Source organism: Phragmites australis, chromosome 5 (genome assembly GCF_958298935.1).
Source record: "Phragmites australis chromosome 5, lpPhrAust1.1, whole genome shotgun sequence".
Lineage (NCBI taxonomy): Eukaryota > Viridiplantae > Streptophyta > Magnoliopsida > Poales > Poaceae > Phragmites > Phragmites australis.
In genome coordinates this window covers 43,691,487-43,709,019 of record NC_084925.1, presented here as the reverse complement: position 1 = coordinate 43,709,019, position 17,533 = coordinate 43,691,487, and the positions used below count along the sequence as shown (strand labels likewise).

Sequence of the window (17,533 nt, the reverse complement as noted above, 5' to 3'; positions counted from 1 at the left end):
AAGGCGCGAGCTAATGGTCGATTAGTTTTCCTGACCCTGGATCCCGATGAGTTCAGCTTGTTGGTTAGCCGTCAATGAGTGCTGTGCTGCCGGCTGATGGTAGGACCAAACTTTAAACACCAATACAAAATGTGATCATGTACTGTACTGACCTGCCAATGGTGCCGCCAATTCGGGCACGACGTTCAAACACACCCGTTGCCGGCACCACCGTCCCCCGCGGCTTAAATTAATTTTGTATGGCGAAACAGACGGCTGCAGCTGCACCCCGACGACGCAGAGCCAACAGCAAGTCGCCGTCGCGTTGCATTATTTTTTTGCACCCCCAGATCCCACCCCGGCCAATGGCGCCGTAGTCAACTCCCCCGCCACAAACCCAACCTCCCCCAGCCCGCCATGCCATCGTCACGCTCGCCACCACCCCCGCCATGCCATGAGCCCGCCGCTCCATGGGCTCACCGATGCCGATGCGCCTCCCCCTCGTCGTCCTGCTTCTCCTCGGCGTCGTGTCGCTCCGGGTCCGCGCCGGCAAGGTCGCCACGGAGCTCGTCAAACCGGACTTCACGGCGTCGTACCTGCTCTTCATCGACACCTACGGCGTGTTCCTCGCGTCCACGAGCGGCGCGTTCCAGGCCGTGGTGTACAACCCGGCAAGCCAGCAGGACCGGTACTACCTCGCCGTGCTGCACGCGCCGTCCAAGACCTGCGTTTGGGTCGCCAACCGCGCTGTGCCCATCACCGACCGCGCCGCGCCGCTGCATCTCACAGCGCGCGGGATCTCCGTCGAGGACCCCAACGGCACCGTCGTGTGGTCCACGCCGCCGTTCGGGGCTCCGGTGGCCGCGCTCCGGCTCGACAACTCCGGCAACCTCGCGCTGCTCGACGGGAGGAACGCCACGCTCTGGCAGTCATTCGACCGTCCCACGGACTCGATCGTGTCGTCCCAGCGGCTTCCCGTCGGGGGGATCTTGACGTCCGCCGCATCGGACTCGGACTTGTCGGAGGGGGACTACCGTCTCAACGTGACGGCGGCCGACGCCGTGCTCACGTGGATGGGCTCCCTGTACTGGCGGCTGTCGAATGACGTCAACTCCATCAAGGACCACGATGGCGCCGTTGCGTACATGGCCGTGAACGGCACCGGGTTGTACCTCTTTGCGGCGGACGGCGGTGTCGTTATTCAGGTGGCGTTGCCGGCAGCCGAGCTGCGGATTGTTAAGCTGGGCTATGATGGGAAGCTGCTGGTCGCAAGCTTCGCGTCGGCGAACTCGTCGTCAACGCCGATGGGCGGCGGCTTCGAGGTGCCGAGCGGTGGATGCGATCTGCCGCTTTCCTGTGGCGCGCTCGGGCTCTGCACGCCCAAGGGCTGCACGTGCCCGCCTCTGTTCGCAGCGTCGCACGACAGCGGCTGCGCGCCGTCCAACGGCTCCACTGTGCTTTCCGTATCCTCCTGCGGCGACGCAACTGGTGGCAGAAGCTTCCCGGTTTCGTACGTCAGCCTTGGCAATGGCGTCACGTACTACGCCATCAAGTTCGCGCCGCCGGCCTTGGCCGGCGACAACATTTCGTCATGCCAGGAACTCTGCACCAGCAACTGCGCCTGCCTCGGCTACTTCTACGACGACTCCTCGTTGTCCTGCTACTTGGTACTGCACCAGCTCGGGTCCTTCATAAACACCAACTCCACCGGTGGCTCCGACAAGCTCGGGTACATCAAGGTCCAGAGCTCGCAGGCACCGAGTTCATCCAACAGTTCATCTTCAAACAGCACCCTCATCGCCATCCTGCTCCCGACAATCATCGCGTTTGTGCTCATCGTCGTCGTCAGCGCCGTCGTAATCACGTCGTGGCGTAAGGAAAGGCGGCGCGCGGGGAGGCACCCGTCGCGCTCCAGGGACCTGCAGCTCCGGCGGCAGCGGTCGCCGTCAGACTCAGCGCACCTCGTGCGCGAGATTGTCGACGACGGCGACGACATCGTCATCCCTGGCCTCCCGACCAGGTTCACGCACGACGAGATCGAGGACATCACCAACAGCTTCCGCATCAAGATCGGCGCCGGCGGGTTCGGAGCTGTGTACAAAGGTGAGCTCCCGGACGGCTCGCTGGTGGCCGTGAAGAAGATCCAGGGCGTCGGGATGCAGGGCAAGCGCGAGTTCTGCACCGAGATCGCTGTCATTGGCAACATCCACCACATCAACCTCGTCCGGCTCCGCGGCTTCTGCACCGAGGGCCAGCGCCGCCTCCTTGTGTACGAGTACATGAATCGCGGCTCCCTCGACCGGTCGCTGTTCCGGCCCACCGGCCCTCTGTTGGAGTGGAAAGAGCGGATAGACGTCGCCATCGGGGCAGCGAGGGGCCTCGCGTACCTCCACTTCGGCTGCGACCAGAGGATCATCCACTGCGACGTCAAGCCGGAGAACATCCTGCTCGCGGACGGCGGTCAGGTGAAGATCGCCGACTTCGGGCTGGCGAAACTCCTCACGCCGGAGCAGTCCGGCCTCTTCACGACGATGCGGGGCACGCGCGGGTACCTCGCGCCGGAGTGGCTCAGCAACGCACCCATCACCGACCGCACCGACGTGTACAGCTTCGGGATGGTGCTCCTGGAGCTCGTGCGCGGTCGCAAGAACCGCAGCGAGCACGTAAGCGATGTCGGCGGCGGCGAGGCTTCCGATTCCTCGAACGGCACAACAGGCAGCTCGTCGCGCGCCGCGAAAAGCGACTACTTCCCCCTCGCCGCGCTGGAGGGGCACGAGGCCAGGCGGTACGCAGAGCTAGCCGACCCGCGGCTGCAGGGGCGGGTAGTCGCCGAGGAGGTGGAGAGGGTGGTGAAGGTAGCATTGTGTTGCCTCCACGAGGACCCGCACCTGCGGCCGAGTATGGCGGTCGTGGCCGGCATGCTCGAGGGCACCATGGAGCTGTGGGAGCCGCGGGTGCAGTCGCTCGGGTTCCTCCGGCTGTATGGCCGGGGCTTCACCGGGCCGGCGGACGGCGGAGGCAGTGGCATCAAGCTCAACCAGATGTGGTCCGTCGGAGACCGGTCGGGGACGACGTCGCTGACGACGATGAGCGGGTGGCCGTCGTACATGTCGTCGTCTCAGCTCTCCGGGCCGAGATAGCGAAGCTCCGGCAGGAAATTGTATCTAGCGTTAGAGTGTGCGAATCCATTGATCATTGGTTCCATGACAGTAGAACAGAGGAACCAATCTGTGTATCTACGAGGCATCCGGTCTATATCTCCGCGATTTTGTTGCATTCCATTGTTTCTGGAGGGGGGTTTTCTTCGGAGGAATGGAGGGTGAAGAGTGAAGAAGTTTAAATGGGTTTTTTATGCTGTACGGGCAAGGTCTATTTATGCATAAAATTTCCAATGTTTCAATTATCTCATCGCTCAACATTTGAATCTTCATCGAAACTATCGCACCAGTGAAATTCGATCAAATAAATAAATAGAAGGACTCATCTAATGACTGCACGCGCATGATTTTATGTTTTAGTATGCACATCCATATTAGGAAGCGTATTTCTACAACTTTCCGTTTAGGTGCTCACGCCACTTTGTTTTGCGTTGCTCCATAACGCGCTGGTTAGGCCTCGTTATGAGCTTCTATATAAAATATACCCTAAATAAATCTCCCCACTGAGCAACCCAATACAGACAAAGCAAGTAAATCACATGCGGTGGCGATTCTACGTATAGAGAAGAAAAGCAATTGATAATCAAATGTTCGTCACTTGAAAGGCAAGTTGGATATAAATTTGAGAGCAAATTAGAACAACCTTATAGGCAATATTGGCAAAAATAGATTAAACTAGTGGAAAAAAATAGAGAAAATAAAGTGAAAATCAAAAGAGTGAATATGTACTTTTTTACCTTTTTCTTCTCTGTTCATACATTTATGTTCATCTCTTTGTTATAAGGTATGAATGCATAAGCAAAAATATGTCAATGTGTAAAGTGAGATCAATCAAAATTGTTTCAATTGACAAACAAAGGTAGATTCATTGGAGCAGTAAACAAGGGTAACATTTGTGGAAGCAAATTTAAGGCACTTGGCCAGCCAAAGTCTCTCTCCTTTTCATGTGTTTCTATTTTAGACAAAGTAGAGAGCCAAATATTTAAGCATGTTCGATTATACTTGGACTAGTAGTATGGTACTAAAGTATACTTGGACTAGTAGTATGGTACTAAAGTATACTTGGACTAGTAGTATGGTACTAAAGTATGCATGCTTTAAATTTCATAAATGGACCAATTCCAAAACCTTGCGCTGCACCTGGAGGACGCCATGCTGCGCAGCCTGGAGGGGGTGTACACGGGCAGCCTCGTGTCGGAGACGAGAAGGTCGGGAAGTTCATGGACAAGCCCAGGACGTACTTCATGTTCGTGTACAGCAATGACATCGTGCCGAGGGTGCCCTACGACGACTCTGCCTTCAGTTCAAGCACTTCGGGACCTGCCTCTATTTCGACAGCGTCTACAGAGGACGGGCCGGTCGAACACATTGGGCTTGGTGATTTTTTTTTCGTTCTTCATTAACCTACTCTTTTTAGGCTTTGACTTAAAACTGAATTGAATTTTATAACTTTATTTTTTGAAAGACTTTTACATCTACCGGCAATCAACCCATCTTTGGAATTTGAGATGACTCCTTATGATTGGGTAACAGAATTAAACTTTCAAGGCAAGCAAGCGAGACTTGGAAGCAAGAATTTTATCCTAAGAGAAGCTCCTTGTGGGCGCCATCCTCTGAACTCTGAACTGACTATGCTTTTGTGCCGTTGAATGATGCAGGTGATGCAAGAGGAACCAAACAAGAACTACTTCTCGCTGCTCACTGTGGCGCCCAAGTACGTGAATGCGACGTGGGAGCTCGTCCGCAGCTTCCTCATCGGCTACGTCGCCGGGCCGGAGCACGCCGAGGGTTGGCTGATGCGGCTCGCCAGGGCCGTAGGCTCGTGCTGCCGGGCCTGGCGCCGCACTCGCCGCGGGATTACGTGAACTCCACCAGGCTCGGAGCAGCGTCGCTTGGGACGTAATAAATAAACAAACAGGGCAGGAGTATGGAGTAAATAGGGAGAAATAGACCAGTTTAGTGCAGAATGCATATATTGTAATAATCTTGGCAGAGGGTGTTGGATTAACTTCCCCACCTAGTTCGCATGTTGGATATAAAAAAATTGGCTCACAATTGGCTCACAAATATATTAATCAAAAAAAGTTCTTGCTCAAGGCCTACTAGACATCTATGACACAACACTACTCAAATGGAAACAATTGCCAGTCAAGAATCGACAATTTCGATAACCGAAGTTGGTGACAAAGACAGGGTCCAAGTCTAAGAAGCAGTCCACTCCACTCCAACATCACCACCCAAAGTAAAGCTCTCCTTACTGCACAAGCTGTTTGTTGCTTATAAAATGCTGCAAGGTTCCTGTTATGATTCGAGATCATAACAATGGGTAAACATTTATCACGAGGATAGCCGAGCAACACAGTGATAGGCCCAAGATTTTTAATTTGGGTATACATACCTGTCATGCTCGTACCTGCACCGCAGCCGTTGCCGTGCCCCGCCTCGCTCGTGCCTGCACCGCTGCTGCCGCTACAATATAAATGAAAGGTCGGAGTAAATCAAACAATAGATACGAGATAAGATCATGCAGTAAAGATGGCATTATATAATTTTGCAGTAATTTAATCTTAGCTGCAACTCAAATATCCATTCAAACCACCTATCAGCATGGCTCCGGAACTGTAAGATGATGTCAAACAATAAAAAAAACTTCTCAGAATCCCTTGAGACAGTTCACCAAGGAGGGACTTCTCTAGAATGGATGTGAGATACTTGTCGTGTGCCATGAGAAGGTCATCTCCTTTGTCGCATCCATTTCATCAAAGAAACAGGCCCATGAAACCTCCAGGACCTCAAACATAATGTAGTACTGAAAATTGGTCACAAAGTAATTCATTTCATTGAACAAAACTTGGCATTTGCGGATAACTAAAACAAATTGAGCTCGGATGCTTTGTTCCTTCCTTGTAAAATGACGAAGAAACAATGCAATTGGGCTTCATTGTCTTCCACACTCCAGTCAGAGAGCGATCAACACGCTTGAGCTTCCACAAGAAATTGAAAACCTTCAGATACATCTTCATCACTGAAGCCGTGAACACAGCTGGGCATGCCCATGGATCGCACGAGCCATAGTGCCTCCACTCAATCCCCGGCATCCATCCACCAAAACAACCATCAGGCGCATCCTCACTGCAGGCTCAGCAAGCCACACAGAAAGACGTCGCAGTGAGAGGTAATTACTTGAAACGCCTGAATCAGATACAGGTGTTGGGATTGGATTCAATGAGTATGACTCGAGAACAGAGAGGATGCCGATTCAGTGGCTGCCGCTCATGCGCATAAATCCCACCACCTCCACCCGTAATAGCCTCGTGGACTCGCGGCGCAGGCGGGTGAGGAGAGTTCGCGGCAAAAGCCAACAAAAGAAAAACCACAGAGTCAGTCTCCATGGAGGCCGAGGCTCCTGTGCGAGCCGGCCGTCATCTCCGTCTTGTGCCTCCTCCTCAGCCACCGTGGCATTGCCCCTTCCTTACATCGTTTGTCTCCCGCTTCCGCTTCGCCGTCGGACGCGCCGCGGTGGCCGGTTCCACAGCTGGCCTCCTCCCGCGGCCGTGCACCACAGCCGACGCCCGTGCCACGGCTGTCGTCGTGCCTGACGGTCCCACCCTGCATATCGATGTTGAACTGCTTCTATGTTTGGTTGCCGCCAGAACTGGGAGAGTGGGAGTGGGAGATGTGGATCCGTTGTGTTCGTGTCTGGTCGTGGGGAATGGCAGCCGGCATGGGCCTTGGGCCGGTGGGGTGCAGGGGTGTCCGGGTGGGATGTTTTCATGTGGGCAGTTGGGCCACATCTCGCTAGTGGGTAGCTTGTTAGCTTGTTTCTAGCAGCACAGTACTTGAGATTGATATGTACTGACATACTAGTATATATACTAAATTTTTTACAAAAATATTTGGGTGTACATCTGTACACCCATGCCCCAACATGTGCCCGCCCCCAGAGCAACATCAGCTGCTAGAGATCAGAAATTTAGACTATAAATAGGAGAGACTAGAATATTATGGGAGACTAGATTAATTCATCTTGCTAAATTCTCAAATGAGACCAACTGCTCATTAGGTATAGAGTTGTAGCCGACTCCATCTATAATTCAACCATAGTCGATTACAACTCTGATTTAAATTCTAAACTAACTCCAACTCCTAACCGACTTGATCTCCTCAATCTAAACCTACCAACTACTGCTACCAGCCGAACAAGACTCTTATCTAAAACTTTCTAAACTACTCAATCCAATTCTAGTAACTCTAGCCCCTATATCATCTCTCTCTTCCTTCGGAGACAACTCGTCCTCAAACTATAGGGTGACAGTCATGGTTACAATCCTAACAGCTCCCACATCAACAAAAGGTGTATCCCACACCAACGTTCATGTGACTACCAGCAGCAAGGTTGCAGATGGTGTGGCGGCATCGCAGTGGTCGTTGATGATCCGAGAAGAACTACCAACTTAGTCGTAGACCTTAGCTTGATGTTGTTGATATCGGAACATCTCATCGAAGAGATGGTGGGTAGCTTGGTGTTGAAGGTAGTGTTCGTGCTTGAAGCAACAGTAACATACATGCATGTCGTGGTTAGCGATGGTGATAAACACTAGTGATGACGCAATAGCAGCACTGACGACGTCGTTGCCACCACTCGAGCATATCATCGAACACCTAGCGTGCAGGTCTGTACCAACGCAGTAGAGTAGTCACCAAGTTGTCCTATCACCAATGCAATAGAGCATATCTGTTTAGAAGCTTGATCTATGCCAATAGCATTCTCCACTACGGTAACACGACCCATAAGACTAGTCATTGTGCACGTGAGGGTGAACAAGGAGTTCTAGATTTCGTCCAGGAGGCTGAGCTGATGCTTTATGTCAACCAAGGTGTTGTTGATGCTTGTGAACCCCTCCTAATACTCCTTGTGCGTATGTCTTAGCAACAAGTAATACCTTGAATTGCTCATGTTCAAAGTTTGAAGACAAAAGCTCTGATACTAATTTGTTACGATCCGATATCATAACGATGAATAAACATCCACGAAAGAATAGTTAGACGACATCAGCTACAGGGACAAGAGGTTTAAATTATAGATGAAAGAGATTTAGAATATTAAAAGAGACTGAGTAAATTCTTCTGGTTTTATTCTTCAAAGAGGACTACTGCTCTTTATATAGAGTTTGTAGCCAACTCCATCTATAATTCGGCCATAGCTAATTATAACTCTGATTTGAATCCTAAACTGACTCCACATCCTAACCAACTTGATCTCCTCAATTTAAACCTACCAACTACTGCTACCGGCCGAATAGGACTCTGCCTCCTTCCGTTATTCTTCAAGACTCTTACCTAAAACTTCCTAAACTACTCAATCCAATTCTGGTAACTCTAGCCCATGGACAGACTCTTATCCAACAGAAAGGCTCCCTGCGGGTAGATAAGCTCAACGACATAAAATTCACGCAGTCATCCTTGTGGTAATTCACAACATCTCGCAGGTCAGAATAGTAAAATAACCAGCAACACAGCTGAGTATTTCTCCAGTCAACATGGACAGGCTTATGAGCTATTGTTGTCAGGACAGTAGGCGTCACCAGGTATCTGTGCCAGCTCTGATGTTGTAAGCAGCTCTCAGTGCCAGAACAGAATGGGAAGGGCAGTATCACCAGCTCAATTTCCTCCAAATGACAACCAAAGCCCAACTCAATCGGGAGCAAACGAGATTACGCATGCTCTACAAATAACTGGAAGGGCGATCAGCACCACTCCAATAAATAGTCTGCCTACGGTCTCTTCCCCTAACTGATCTAGTAAGCATAGTTCCACTAACAGGTTTGCAGAGGCCAACATCAATCACCGAAGTAACTTTTCTTTTCTTATAATCCTCATCAAAATGCATATCAAACAGCATAGCCAGGCACATAACTTGGTGAGTCAGTATATCATCCTCACATGACGAAGGTAGACTTCGAAGGATGTGAAGATTCACCTGCAGGCCATGATAGTGAGCTTAGTTGTTACTGCTCCTTCTGAGAAGTGCACTAAACAAAACATGCCGGAAAATAGCACAAACCTCTGCTTCCATTGCACGAAGGTCATTGTGCCATTTTGAAGTTTCAGACTTTTCAGAGAGCAAACGTAATATGAAAAGGGGAGGCCTAAGAGGATATTCCATGCTTATGTTAACCTGTGATTGAAGTACACTCTCAGAAGGCAAGAGCATGGAGAGATGCATGAAGGCTTACAAATAATAGTGATGGCATAGTTTACCTTGGCTTCCAGCATAACTTTTGGACCATTCTTCAGAGTTTTACTCAAGACCATAGTAAACTCCCTGGAAGCATAGTCCTCCCAGGATTTGTTTTTAGTGAGGCTACCTTTTTCAGTTTCTTCATGTGTGCACGGCTGGTCCTCCAACTCGCTGTCACTATACATCAAGAGATCAAGATCATTCTCATTTCTACCAAAACTGAGTGAGATGCTTAGCTTAGATGGTGTTGCACTCTTTGATATTAGCGATAAGCCTCTATAATGGCTCCGAACCTCAGGTGACACCTCCGGTAGCAACATTGTAGAACCAGAACCATTTGGCTCGTTCTCAGCAAGAATGACAACCGGAAGCTCCCCATCCTCCCTGGTACCAGTTTCTTCCCAGTGTGTCACATATCTTCTTTCTATATCATTGTCAACACTGCTTGCAGCCCCACTCATCATCAAACTAGAACGAGGCGATGGCTCAGGAAAAGAACCTGTCAATGACCAACTATGCAGACTACACAATGGGGTGCGTGATGCCCATGGTGTATTCTTATGTTCTATTCGAGGCCACTTCAGCTTTGTCAAATAATCAAGTTGCCACCTGTAATCAAATAGACTCGAAAACTTCAAATGGATGCTACCAACAAACAAGCAATGCATAGCAGTCATAAGTAACATTAGAAAGATGGTTGCTAAGAATTAGCTTAGAATCAATAGATAACATATGAAGAAGCTGTAAATGGGACGTTTCACAGACTCTGCCTGTTAAATGTTTCATTAAGTATTGCCATATCTCAAAACGACATGTGCAATGAAGCAAAATCATCATTAGCCCAAAATTGTCAGGCAAATTACACTGTCACTTCTACACTGATCTACCATCCAAATTTTGTCATTGATGTCCCAAACAGCAAATATTGTAGAGCAGCGACTCACATAAGAGCCATCTGTGCAACTTTCCTCGAGCGGATTCTCTGCAAAATAGTCTGTGCACGATTCTGTTGACGGTATAGAGCAAGCCCAGATGACAAGTCAGCACTGTTCAATGCTCTGTTAGAATCATCGCCAACAGATGGAGGCACTTCTGGCAAGAAGTCGATACCAGCTAGATGTTGTACCCATTTGTATGGCCGTGAATCCTTGTCACTGAAGTTTGGAGCATCCCCGGCGTAAATCTTAGCCATCTACACAAAATTGATAATAAAGTCACTCCTTCAACAAACATGAATGAGAACCACCAAGAAGGTAAAAATGTAGTAATAAAAGATTTTGCTGCCAAAATGAAATAAAAGCCATCATTACACAATGCTTCCTAGTTCTTACAACCTATGACCATATATAAATTAAAAACCAAAATCAACCAACTTGTGAACAATTGTGGTTGATACATAAAACAGGTACCAAATTTACAATAAGAAAAGGTGTGGATAGCAATTAAAATCACATGCTTCGAATTTTAAACTGCATACCTGGTGCGGTAACTCTATACCAGTGTCATCTGGAAATAGGTTGCACAAGATATTATTATTGTCCAGACCCTCTGAATCTTCAATTCCAACACAGACAACATTCAACTTCGCCAAGTATTCAAACCTCAGGGTGATGAGTTTACAACATTTGGTACCAGAATCTTCAGTATCATATACATGGAGAATAATTTTAAGTGGATGAAGCTGATATGCCACTGCAGGATTATTAGCTTCCTTCACCACATTCTTTTTGGATCTTGATCTTCTTCGCTGAGAATCTTCTTCTTCATCAATTACATCATCATCAATTCTGTTGTTGTCGCCATTTAATAAGGTGCCTGCTATTAGATAGATATGAGACATGCAACATCAGGAAGATCTCCAAACTTACCGATCCTTACTATTACAGTAAAAAGAGATAACATGCAAAAGGAACAGACAATGTGGCAATATGATATTGTACATTGGGAAGATCTACCAACTTAACAATCCTTGCTGCCACAGTGAAAAATATTATATTCAAAACGAACAGACAATGTGGCAACTTGATACATTACAGTTGCATCTGTCTCAGACTCAGACGAATGATAAAGCAAGCAACTGTGGACTACAGGCATGCTGATGTCAATTAAAGATATTAAAATAGACCACGCCCTTCCAGAGCTTGCTAAATGTTGCTTTGCAGCAGTACTTAACACAAACTGCTTGTTCTACGTTTTTCACTCGGAAAATGCACAGTCATTAAATGCCTGGAAACAACATCCTTATTTTTTAAAAGAGTAAGCTCAAAAGGGATTCTGTACAGATAACAGCCTTGCAGGAGACATCAAAAGAGAGCAAGGGTTCTTACAAGGACATTATAATTCACTATTTAAAAACAGGATTGGAGATGAATGCAACAAAGGACGAACTTCGCAAGGAGGCATAGCTGCGACATATTTCAAGCATATACACACATACCATTTTTCTTCTTGACTTGCTGTTGAGCAAATATTTGGGCATCCTTTGTGCTTCCCGTGATCTCTACTTCAATATTCTCTCCAAATGCTTCTTTCTGTCCTAATAACTGAGTGTATGCTATATAAAGAGGAGTTGGAAGCAACTCAGCAGCATGTTGCTGCTTTAGTTTCTTGGTATGCTGCATGCCCAGCTGCTGCTGCACTGGCACTGATGCTTTCTTCAGTGATTTCAAATGTGATGGAAGGCTTGAAAGGAACTTTTTCTGATTTGCAATTGTGTCCAGCAAGCTGCTCCTCTGTTTTTCCAATTTGTCATGTAGCTTGCACAACTCTTTCCGCTGTTTCACAATTAAATTTTATTTTAGATGCCAGAAATAAAATCCTGAAAACAGCACAGATGAGAGTAGGCTAGCACCATCTCACAGGGACATAGGACTACTCTCCTGGAGTCCAAATCATGTGGCCAAGCAAATAAAAGAGGGTGAACAACTTAAGACACGAGAGTAATAGAGATGGTAAAAAAACCTGAGCTGCATGACAAATATATATGTACAGACTACAGACTTCTTGAAATAGATTACAGGAGATCTAACAAGTATTAGTTCGTAGTTATGCAAACAATCCAAATTCAAATCCTACAAGTATTAGTTCGTAGTTATGCAAACAATCCAAATACAAATCTAAAGAGTGCATGAATTAACCTAGTCACCTAGTATTAGTTCGTAGTTATGCAAACAATCCTACAAGTATTAGTTCGTAGTTATGCAAAGAATCCAAATACAAATCTAACAAGTGCATGAATTAACCTAGTCACCTAGGATCTTAAAAATAAAGGAGTTCAAACACATCACAAACTAATTCTTCAAAAAATGTGTGATACAATCAGTTTGTCAAACCAATAGTAAGTCTGACAGGTGATTATATCAGACGCAATCCAAATACTATAATCCTACAAGTATTAATTCGTAGTTATGCAAACAATCCAAACACAAATCTAACAAGTGCATCAATTAACCTAGTCAACCAGGATCTTAATAATAAAGGAGTTCAAGCACATCACAATCTAATTCTTCAAATAAATGTGAGATACAATCAGTTCGTCAAACCAATAGTAAGTCCGACAGGTGATTATATCAGACGCAAGCAGTGGTGGAACCTCACTCAGTATCGTGATATAGCTTTGAATGTTCCAAAACAATCCGGTATGCTAGGTTCAAAGTTACGTAAAATTTACAAACAGTTCCCTTAGCTAGTAATGCAGCTCTTTCTTTCAATTACTATCCAGGCCCTTCAAAAGTATGCAAACCTGTACGCTCTCCCTGTTCATATGCAAGTCCCGTAGAGCATAGCAACTTGGCAATAGGTGAGTCCCCACTGGGTTGCAACAGATAACACTTCACCAACCTGGACGAGCTCGAAGTTGAGGCGCTTGAGCATGAGATCATGGGCTGCGTCAGCAGCGAGGGTCTTGTCACGGATGTCCGCTGGTGCGGCACGGTGGAACTCCTCCTCGGGTACGAGCTCTATCCCCGGGTACTTCGTCTGGAAATCAAGGCACCCCCTTATGGCCTTCACATAGTGGTTCTTCTCGTACAGCAGGTTATGCAGCTGCAGCGTCGTGGAGTCCACCGGCGCCTTTGCGGCCTCCGTCTCCCCCTTCACCCTGTCCTCCTCCATCAGTATCTCCCTGTTCACCTGCAAAAATCCAACTCAAGTTAGCACCGCAGATCTAGAGCTAGGGTTTTGAGGGATGCGGGCTAGGGTTTTGGGGAGCGTGACGTGACGTACTTGGCGTAGCGTGATGAGGAGAAGCGACATCTGGGTGACGAGGTCGCGGAGCTCTGACTTGGGGGTGCCGTCCCTCTTGATGGCCAGCATCCGGGCGGCGACCTTCTCTATGGAGGCGCGGGTCTCAGCGAGGAGGTCGTGCGGGGAGCGGAACTTGGCGGCCGAGGCGGTGGGCGGCGGTCTAGCCGGTGCCTCGACGTCCATGGCTTCCGCCGCCATCGGTTCGGCCGGCGCGGGGAGAGACGATGGCCGCGGCCGGAAGTGGGAGCAGTGTAGGTGAGTTGGGTTGTGGCCCTCGGGGTCTGACCAAAGAGAAAATCTACCATTTACTATCGAATAACTACTGATTCTATAATCCGTCATCAAATAAATTATATTTACTTCTACCGATGCTAAACTCTGCGTACTGTTCATGAGCAGTATCCGTGAATAAAAAAAATCACAAAAAATATGTCAATTTTTATGCACGCTCTATAATTCATAATCAACCCGTTTTAACTATATTCACCTAAAAACACTGTATAGAATTCAAACTAAAATTCTTCAAAATATACTACTTTTGTAACTTCTTGCAATTTTTAAGCCTCATAAAAATTTACAAAAAATCTGAGAAAATTTACTAATATTCCTCTAATGTGATGTAATAATTTCTATAATTATCTCCCGCGGTGAAAAAATTAGTTCTTTGTAATGCATAGTATTACAAAAGTAGCTCATTTTGAGAAATTTTAGTTTGAATTTTACACAGTATTTTTAGGTGAATACAGTTAAAATGGGTTGATTATGAATTATAGAGCGTGCACAAAAATCGACATAATTTTTTTGACTTTTTTTATTCCCGGATACTGTTCATGAACAGTATAGAGAGGGCAGTATCGAAAGCAGATGGCATATAAGGAATTGAAATATTTATTCGATGGTATAGAAGTAAACAGAATTTATTCGATGGCGGATTGTAGAATCAGTAGTTATTCAATAGCGAATCGTAGATTTTCTCCAGACCAAACGGCGGCCGTGCCGAAAGCAAATTCTATTCCACCATATTTAAAAATATATTTATAAGATTTTATCTATACTATTTATTCTATAATTTAATATTTAGATTGTAGAAAAAAAAGATTAAACATGTGTCGTTACATGAAAGATGGTTTTTATAGGAGTGAGTGAATTTGCTTCCTGCTGTACCGCTGATATATTTGGGCTGTTTTCTTTCGAAATCGAGTTGGCCCAACGTGCTACAGAAAATCGGAAGAAATATTAGCATTAGACCCAGCAAGGAGAGGAGCTCGGCCCACAAGGCCCATTAGAGTGCTGCTCCATATGGCTTTTCAGTGTAATATTTGACCTTGGCGGAGCTCCGGATTCATACAGAATTTTAAAATGGTAGGATAAAATAAAGTAATTTAAATATTTATTTTCAATCTAAAATAAAAATAAGATATCTAAATCAAGGAACCTCAATTTGCTCTTAACTCCAGTTCCAAGAATTCTAGAGCTAGGGATGAGATCATAACTGTATTGTGGGGTTCCTCTTAAAAATAATGTATTATGGGTTCTTAAAAACTTTCAATGCTTAATTTAACCAGGAGATTTTATATTAGAATAAGTAAAATGACCCCGATCTCTACACCCGTAGATATATGTAGCCATCTCTTGTTACACGACACAGCGGTTGATTAGAACAAGCAAATAGAATAACCTCGCACAGTTTGGACAGACAAAAAGGTAATTGTATTACTAAATCTTCATTCATATGTAGCTAAAGTTTTCACGACATGTAAGCCGAACCATCTCCTTGTCTTCAATGCACTGTTGCAGTGAAACCTAAAGCAGAGCCAATAAGTTTTCTGAAGACCTACCTCTAAAAAAAAAAGTTCCCTGAAGAGTGAAGACCTATGTATAGGATTTATTCATCGTTTTGTCAAAAGCTATCCCATTGCGGCTTAGCCACTAGGTCTAGCAAAGAGCCGCGGCCCCAACCACAGTTTCCAAACATGTCGCTTATGGTTTTGTACTTCAAAAAAGCTCGCCACTTGCCATAGCCTATAATTTGTAGTGCCAATAAATCCAGCGATGTGACTAGAGATCCTGTTTAGTTCCCCTATATTTAGCTATGTGAACAAGTGTTTGTATCTAAAGGTCCGTGTTTGATTAGTAGCCTCTCGGTATCTACGGGCTGTGAACCAGCCGAGCTCGAGCTTTGGTCGAGACTCAGTTGACACCTTAAGTTCCCTCGAGTAGACTAGTTAATAATCAAAGTTCATAACTTTTCTTCTCTATCTTTAAGCAAGCGTATAAACTATCAAATTATTAAATAGAACAAGAGGCTCGAGCTGAAGTCGTTTAGGCTCGCAAGCTTCGAGTTAGGCTAAGCTCATCCCGAACGAGCCGATCTCAAATCAAGTTTTTAACAAGTTTAAGTAGTTTGCGAGTCTTAACTCTCTTTTTTTTGACAACCCTAATATATATACTTTTGTTGCATCAAATCACATTCCATCATCCGCCGTCAATCCAGCTTGAGAAGAACAGAGAATCAGATCTCAAAAAAAGAACAGAGAACCAGTACAACGACGAGCTGATGAAGAATCAGTGGGACGGCACTTTGAAAGAAAAGTGACCGGATTGGAGTGCCAGATCTCAATGTTTGGTTTGATGATGAACCTATCTAGCAGATGGTCATCCAGATCTTTTAATAATTAATTTGTTAGATGGATTGGATAGAACGGTTAGGATAAAAAAAAATCCCTTAAATTCTAAATGAGCCCATCCGTTCCAGCCAAAATCTGCCGGACCCAGCCATCTAGCCCGTGCTCGTCTGTGCTCAATCATAGTAGGTGTGTTTTCTTATTTTTCTTTTAACTCTTGATTTTATATAAAAATATAAAATAATTAAAATTCTAAATATTTTCATAAGTAAACTAGAGCTCACTAGTAATACATTTTAATTAGTTTGATAAAAAACATGAGCCAGTATTTAATTAAAATTCTCTAAAAACATACTTTTATAACTTCTAACAATTTTTAATGCCTCAAATTAATTCCAAAAATCTATAAAAAATCACTAATATTCTTCTCATATGGTGTACTAATTTATAAAAATATTTCTAACCCTAGTTTATTTGGTGAAAAATGAGTTCCTTTATAATACTTTATTTATATATTTTTTATCATTTTATGTGATATTATTTTTTTAATTCAATTTGAATTTAAACAAATTCAAACAAACACAAATTCATCCAAATACTTATAGAATGTATATAAATACATATGTATCACCATATCCACTCTAATTATACCAACTAAAGAGAAGACTAGCTAATTTTATCTACTCTAATATTATCAATCAAATAGAAAACTGACTCATATCATCTATCTTAAATAAATAAAAAATTAAATTATCTCATCTAAAATAAGTATCCAATATCATCCTCTATCCAACTCACCCTAACGCTAGTAGTGATGGTCACCGCATTGCTACGCGAGTTTGCTCTCAAAAGCATCACCGCTCATGCATGCTGCAGAGTACAGACTGTTCGTGTCACTCTGAAAGGAACAAGGGGCCATACGGAGCAATGATCGCACGGCTGCCTAGGCTGTTTGCCACCTTCTGCTGTGAACTTTAAGCCGATCGCGCATCAATGTTACCACATGCGCATGCGACCACTAGTTAGTAAGTAGAAATCTTTGCTGCTGCTTTTAGAGCTCCACTCTTTTTTTTTCTGTTTCTGAGAAACAAGTTAAAATGAATTTTGGATTACGTGTAATAAGTGATTAATAAATGTGTTGTTTTAGTTTGATGTTTTTGATTGCATCGACATGTTTGTGTACTTACAATGTTGATCTTGACTAATCAAAGCCGCGAAAGAATTTGAGTCAATATTTCTTGTTTTTTTATATAAGAAGATTGTACACGCCGAATGATCCGACTCTG

The 17,533-nt window shown here is 45.4% G+C and overlaps 2 protein-coding genes across 2 annotated transcripts; one reads left to right on the top strand and one right to left on the bottom strand.

The window, feature by feature from the left end:
• The first annotated feature begins 16 nt into the window (after window positions 1-16).
• LOC133919876 (G-type lectin S-receptor-like serine/threonine-protein kinase At5g35370) lies at window positions 17-3,385 on the top strand. Its single transcript, XM_062364422.1, has one exon. It carries the CDS (start codon window positions 450-452, stop codon window positions 3,117-3,119), a length of 2,670 nt encoding a protein of 889 aa, XP_062220406.1. The 5' UTR covers window positions 17-449; the 3' UTR covers window positions 3,120-3,385.
• Window positions 3,386-8,535: 5,150 nt separating this feature from the next.
• LOC133919875 (THO complex subunit 5A-like) lies at window positions 8,536-13,907 on the bottom strand. The gene is made up of 8 exons (XM_062364421.1): window positions 13,603-13,907; window positions 13,219-13,509; window positions 11,816-12,152; window positions 10,856-11,193; window positions 10,323-10,570; window positions 9,399-9,987; window positions 9,202-9,315; window positions 8,536-9,117 (listed from the first exon to the last, which is right to left on the bottom strand). The coding sequence occupies exons 1-8, from the start codon at window positions 13,819-13,821 to the stop codon at window positions 8,863-8,865; spliced, it is 2,391 nt and encodes a 796-aa protein (XP_062220405.1). The 5' UTR covers window positions 13,822-13,907; the 3' UTR covers window positions 8,536-8,862.
• Between the last annotated feature and the right edge of the window lie 3,626 nt (window positions 13,908-17,533).